Here is a 7,038-nt window from a genome sequence, read left to right on the forward strand (position 1 = left end):
CACGGAAAACAATGCCAATGTAAAGTCAATGAGAAGATGACGTAGCATTAAGAGCGAAAAACACAGGACTTTCACCCAGGATCCAGGGGATCGTGTCCCGCTTCACGTTTCCTAAACCCAACCGCTGCTTTCTTCTTTTAATAAACCCAACCGTCTCATTCTTCTTTTCCTAAACCCAACTGTCGTGTTCTTCTTTACCTAAACCCAACTGTCCTGTGCTTCTATTCCTAAATCCAAACGTCCCGTTCTTCTTTAACTAAACCCAACTGTCCCAGTCTTCTTTTCCTAAACCCAAATGTCCCATTCTTCTTTAACTAAACCCAAACGTCCCGTTCTTCTTTAACTAAACCCAACTGTCCCGTTCTTCTTTACCTAAACCCAACCGTCAGGTTCTTGTTTTCCTAAACCCAACTGTCCTGTTCTTCTTTTCCTAAACCCAACTGTCCCGTTCTTCTTTAACTAAACACAACTGTCCCGTTCTTCTTTAACTAAACACAACTGTCCCGTTCTTCTTTACCTAAACCCAACTGTCCTGCTCTTCTTTACCTAAACCCAACCGTCCCATTGTTGTCCTGCATGTCATGGAAACGTAAACCCATCCACGACCTTTGCCTTAACTTAAGGGGCTGTGTTCATTTCAGTTCAATTCTTCCGTGGGCCCATCACGGAATTTTCAGCGATTCCGTGAAACTGCCACAGAGTTTGACGGATTTCACGTAATTCTGTGAGATCAGGTTGGTCACATTCACTGAGCCAGTTTGTGACAGAGTCAAGAAGTCTGTTAATGTTCACAAGGCCAAGAAGATTTGTGTTTTATGCTTGTATTGTATACATATGTTTTTGTCTTTTTGAAGCACTTTGTGCACCAAAAAAGTGCTATATAAATGAAATCAACTTCAAACTTTTGGTCTGGTCTTTCATTTTAAGAGCTACATAAAAATGTTTGGTTTGATGTTTTTGTTATTACTTTATGTTTGCTTTTTTGATACAATTGTAATAGTCATACATGTTGTACTACTGTCTGTTTCCAGCAGGTGCAGCCTTTGTAGTCAAACACTGGATAATTAAAGCAAAACTGCATCATTGAAATGCTGTTGAAATAATGTGAAATATACATTATTTCAAATTATATACATAGATTTAATTTAGTTTTATTGTAATGGACCAGCTTAAATGTAACTGTGCATTAACTTCTATAATTATACAGTTTATTACAGAGAACCTCTGTCAATTCACCTGTTTTAAAACCCCAATAACAAAGTTAATCTTGCACACCACTGTTTACCAAAAACATACAAATCAGTTATTCAAAGATAATTCAGATCTTACATGTCTGGTGTAAGATCTGAAGACTGACGCTGTGCATTTGCTGGAAACAGGAAGGAAATGTCTGCACCTGTTGCCAAACGTTTTTGCTTTTTTAATTTCAGTTTTGATTATTTTTTATTTATATGTTTATTATTCATTTTATCACTTAATACTATCTCATATTTGTCTTAATGTCATATCTTATTTTATTTTAGCTGTGTTTATATTTTGAATTGTTTAAATTGCTCTTTAATGTTTTATGTAAATATATTATATACATTATATGTTCGAGGATATTTCAACCTTCAATAAGCTCATCAAAACAATCAAAACAGCAACATATTAAACAGACTTAACATACATGTGCTGATTACTACATGTGGTGTTGTTCAAATACACCCCCCCCCCCCCTTTACCACACCACTTCATGTTCACACTCATTTCATCACTCTTCCTTCGAAGAGGAGGCGTGGATTATTATCAACGTACTGCATGTTGTGTAACTTTACCATATTTATTGTAGACTGTTTGGATGTAGAGGACAACACATCAGACATTGGTGTAGGGAACTCATTCGGTGTCTTGCAGCTGTCAAAGGTAAATTTTGTCACATTTTATTATATTTATTTACTTATTGTATTTTTGTTTAGATTGTTTAAAAAGGTAAATACACTGTAAATAGTCATGAAAATGATTATGCAACTTTTAACAACCAGACAGCTGGGGACTGTACTGTGTTTAAACCAACTATATTTCATTTGGGTTTTTCCCTGTCTTACCTTAAATTGTAAGCCTTATGGATATGTTATTGTGTAACAAAGACAGAAAATGTAGTTTAAGAAACCGGCTAAAAAAGATATAAGGATGCAAAATCAAGTACATTAGCTAAAGGAAAATTTGAGAAGAAAAATGGGATAGAACATGTACAATTAATGGGAAATTAAACAACAAGAAGTAGAACTACTGTGTAGATATTTCAGAAATGTAGTCCATATATCGAAAACGTGCTTACAAATAGAGCACGGATAGGGCCGCATTTTCCTGTCCGAGCCTGGCCCGCGTCCGACAGGCATTAAGATATTTATGTCTGAACCTGACCCGAGCCAGACACAGTTCAAATTTAATATTTTTCTCATGCTAATAACACATGTACGTTTGTTTGTGTGGAAAGCTTTTATTAAGCAGCTGTAGGAAGACATTAAGAAATGTCAACAGATGAGGTCATCAGAGCACACGGGACAACAAGAGCACGTTAACACAGGTGCGCACCTACATAATAAGCTTTTTTAAATTTAAAATGTTCAATGCCTTATCACGCTGATGTGACCGAGCCCGACCCGAACCTGAACATCATTTATAAATATCAGAATCAGAATCAGAATCAGAATCAGAAAGGGCTTTATTGCCAAGTACGTTGCACATACGAGGAATTTGTCATGGTGTTGTTGGAGCATGTCACACATACAAATATAAGAAGGATAAAAAGATATAAACAATATAAGTATAAACATATACACACAGTACGTATTAATAACGATAAAATAAATTTAAATAAATAGTAAAATAAGTTAAACAGTAGTGAAAAGGGACGCTACAGCAGAGTAGGTACAGTGGCATGAGGAGCCAGAGGTGGGGTGTGGAGAGAGTCAGGATGGATTCCGAGCCTTGTTTAGAAGGCTAGTGGCGGAGGGGTAAAAACTGTTTATGTGGCGTGAGGTTTTGGTCCTGATGGACCTCAGCCTCCTGCCAGAGGGGAGTGGCTCAAAGAGCTTGTGTCCGGGGTGGGAGGGGTCAGCCACAATCTTACCAGCACGCTTCAGAGTCCTGGTGGCGTACAGGTCCTGGAGCGGCGGCAGATTGCAGCCAATCACCTTCTCTGTTGACCGAATGACACGCTGCAGCCTGCCCTTGTCCTTGGCAGTGGCAGCAGCGTACCAGATGGTGATGGAGGATGTGAGGATGGACTCAATGATTGCTGTGTAAAAGTGCACCATCATTGTCTTTGGCAGGTTGAATTTCTTCAGCTGCCGCAGGAAGTACATCCTCTGTTGTGCTTTCTTGACGAGGGAGCTGATGTTCAGCTCCCACTTGAGGTCCTGGGAGATGGTAGTTCCCAGGAAGCGGAAAGACTCCACAGTGTTGATTGTGGAGCCACAGAGGGTGATGGGGGCAGGTGGGGCTGGGTTCTTTCTGAAGTCCACAACCATCTCCACTGTCTTTAGAGCGTTGAGCTCTAGATTGTCTTGCTTGCACCAGGTCACCAGGTGGTCAGCCTCCCACCTGTAGGCGGACTCGTCTCCATCAGAGATGAGTCCGATGAGGGAGGTGTCGTCCGCAAACTTCAGAAGCTTGACGGACTGGTGACTGGAGGTGCAGCTGTTGGTGTACAGGGAGAAGAGCAGAGGAGAAAGAACGCAGCCCTGGGGGGATCCGGTGCTGATGGTCTGTGAGTCGGAGACGTGTTTCCCCAGCTTCACATGCTGCTTCCTGTCAGACAGGAAGTCAGTGATCCACCTGCAGGTGGAGTCAGGCACACCAAGCTGGGAGAGTTTCTGCTGAAGCAGAGCCGGGATGATGGTATTGAAGAATATCTGTCCGAATTGGTCAGGTATCCATCCTCTAATTACAAAGGCTATTTCTCACAAATGTTGTATGTATGTATGTATGTATGTATGTATGTTCTGAAACATCATTAATTCACGGAAAGATATTTGGGAAATAATGATAATGATAATAACAATAATAATAATAATAATAATAATGATAATAATAATCATAATAATAATCATAATAATAATCATAATAATAATAATAATAATAAAAATGAGCTTAGATATGCAAAATAGTCTTGTGTCGTGAAAATACGATGACTGAGGTTATGTTATGTAACTCAAGACAGGTTACAGTCATTTACTGATTCAGTTAGAGATGTTTAGTGAAATAAGAAAATTAATCTTTACACAAAAGATAATGCAGATGGTTTATGAAGTGGATTAGTCAGTCTCATCCAAAACCAGAGGGCAGAGGGGCATTCAACAAGGAGTGGAGCATCAGCACAGAATGTCCTAAACAAATGTAATTAACATTAATCATTATATTAATTTACTGAAACACGGACGAGGTTCTGTGGCTGCAGTAATGACCTCACATCAGCACGTTAAATATTTCATCACCAGAACTTTTGATATCTGAAACTGAAGTATTTGATTAAATATCATAAGCAGATAGGGTAACAAATATTAAGGAATTTTAATACTGAAAGCAATACGCATTTTGTTTTAAATTATTTGATTTTTGAGTATTTTATATATGTATACTGAATTTGTGTGAACTGAACAATGTTAGGTAGATATTAAACAACATGTTTCACGTCTCTTTTTATAACCTGATCTCTTAAACAGGTTTCACTCTGAAGAATGGAAGATGTCCACGTCAACAACACTTCCTACTATGATTACATTAACAACACATCACAGTATTATGACTACTATAGAGGACCATTTTTCATAATATATGTGGTAATATGCATAATCATCAGTATTGGACTTCCTTTGACCCTCGTGGCCATCTATACTCTTCATTCTCTGGTACGTACATTATGACTGAGATCTATTTGTGTAAAGTGTCTGTCTGTAAAGGATCTTGATCTGAGTTGGGGGCCACATGTCAGGGGGCTGGGGTGAAGTATTTTAATGACCTATACGTTTACAGGAATAATGAACTGTAAAGTTAAAATGTAAATTAAGCTGATTGGACCCTGCAGACATATTTGGGAGGAGGAGTTCAGAACATGTTTACAACTGCTTTCTTTACTTTAACCAATGTTTTCCTGCAGGTGCAAAAGGATAATGTCGCTCCGATCTACGTCATCAACCTTCTCATTTCTGACATCATTCAGTTCTGCTGCATGATCGTTTTTGTGACAAACCGTGGGCACCACATAGATCAAATATTCCATCTTATTTATGAATCTAGTCTGATGGCCAGCATTTGCTTCATGGTGTGCATCGCCCTGGAAAGGTATCTGTCTATCCAGAATGTGTGTAACTACTTCTGTGTCTGACCATTGTATTACTACATCATTCTGAAGCTGTGTCTTACATCTTGTATTACAGGTATTTGGTCATCGCCTGCCCACTGTGGTACCGCTTCAGACGATCCATCAAGATCTCTGTGGGGGTCTGTGTCCTGGTCTGGATCTTTTCTCCCGTCTATTGCTTCTCTTTTTTATTTATTAATTTTTCAGACATTTCACTAACCATTACAGCCATATTTGTCCTCCTTCCCCTCCCACTGTTCATATTCTTCCTGGTTGGGACCCTCAAAGCCCTGTCTGCTTCCATCTCAGTTCCCGCTGATGAAAAACGTCGAATTGTGGCAATGTTGGTCATGGTGCTGCTTATTTACACGCTGCTGTTCCTGCCCAGACCCATATTGTTTCTGAAAGAGGGAAACAGATTTAACTTCCTCAGGGTCCTGTTTAATGTGTTTCTTAAATTGAGTCCTCTTGCAGACTTAGTTCTGTATGTTTTCATGAGGAAAGGGGCCATAGACAAGTTTTTGGCCTCTGTGTGTTGTTGCAGAATGGACAGCAATGACAACAGCAGTTCAACAGTATGAGTGATGACAACATGTCCACAGTCAGCTTCGTGTAGGCAGAGAAAGAGGGAGAGAGAAAGAGAGAGAGAGAGAGAGAGAGAGAGAGAGAGAGAGAGAGAGAGAGAGAGAGAGAAAGGGGAGAAGGAGACATGTAGGCAAATACAAAGAATAGAGACAACACAGATTCTGTCTTCTACTAACATGGTTTCCAATAAGACAGCTAACTGTTGATACTATAATAATACTATAAAATATTGTCTTGACTGTACTGTGGGAGTTCTACTTGCTGGGAATGTTTTGGTAAACTTGTCCTGTTTCACTGTGATGGCTTCAACAAAATGTCAATCAAATATGCTTGTATTAGTTTGTTAGTCTATGTAATGTCTATCATTATTATACATGGTGACCTGTGGTGACTGTGAAACAGCGACCGCTCATACAACAAAGACAATTACATAAAGCCTAAAAAGGCTTAAATATATGAAACAAATAAAACAGAAAATGGGACAATTTAAAGATAAAGAGTTCAAAGATGGGCAGATCAAGCACAATCATCACAGTGATGACTGTAGCACACCCCAAACACACACCTAACGCCAAACGGCACTTCTGTCTAATAATAACTAGTGGAAACATACCGTCTTTTGGAGTTAAAAGCTAACAGTCGCCCCGTTCTGCTGATGTCTTTGGTGTCTTCCTAGCCCTTACAGAAGGTTTTGTATCCAGCCTAGAAGTCCAGAGATTTTCGGGGTCAATTAATCCATACTGTTACATCCAAGATTGATACACTGTATGTAAGAAATGTAAATAGTTTGTCCTTTATATAGGAGTTTTAATGTTCAATATGTTTATTTTTGCACTGGATGACTCCAAATATATAGGAGAACTGATTTTAGACAACACAAATGCTTGTGTAGCATTGCTGTGTGTGATATCAATAAATATGACATTATCATGTTTTGAGCATAGGCATAAGTGAATGTCATGAGGACAAAAGCGTCTGGACTTTTTTTTGAAAAAATTAGATATTTTGTCCACTGTATAAGTTACAATGTTTATTTTTTCACTGTTTGACTCCTAATACATATGAGAAGTGTTTTAGACAGGAGATTGGCTAAGCTTGTATTGCTG

At 38.8% G+C, this 7,038-nt stretch overlaps 1 protein-coding gene across 1 annotated transcript; it reads left to right on the forward strand.

The window, feature by feature from the left end:
- The first annotated feature begins 1,754 nt into the window (after nucleotides 1-1,754).
- On the forward strand, nucleotides 1,755-5,947 carry LOC116056260 (G-protein coupled receptor 4-like). The gene is made up of 4 exons (XM_035992655.1): nucleotides 1,755-1,905; nucleotides 4,710-4,895; nucleotides 5,144-5,328; nucleotides 5,424-5,947. The coding sequence occupies exons 2-4, from the start codon at nucleotides 4,725-4,727 to the stop codon at nucleotides 5,926-5,928; spliced, it is 861 nt and encodes a 286-aa protein (XP_035848548.1). The 5' UTR covers nucleotides 1,755-1,905; nucleotides 4,710-4,724; the 3' UTR covers nucleotides 5,929-5,947.
- The last annotated feature ends 1,091 nt before the right edge of the window (nucleotides 5,948-7,038 follow it).

This window comes from Sander lucioperca, chromosome 15 (assembly GCF_008315115.2).
Source record: "Sander lucioperca isolate FBNREF2018 chromosome 15, SLUC_FBN_1.2, whole genome shotgun sequence".
Classification (NCBI taxonomy): Eukaryota; Metazoa; Chordata; class Actinopteri; order Perciformes; family Percidae; genus Sander; species Sander lucioperca.

Coding starts and splice junctions, on each gene's coding strand:
- LOC116056260 (XM_035992655.1), top strand. CDS start 4,725: ATGGAAGATGTCCACGTCAACAACACTTCCTACTATGATTACATTAAC. Junction 4,896..5,143: donor TCTATACTCTTCATTCTCTG/GTACGTACATTA, acceptor GTTTTCCTGCAG/GTGCAAAAGGATAATGTCGC. Junction 5,329..5,423: donor GTGTGCATCGCCCTGGAAAG/GTATCTGTCTAT, acceptor CTTGTATTACAG/GTATTTGGTCATCGCCTGCC.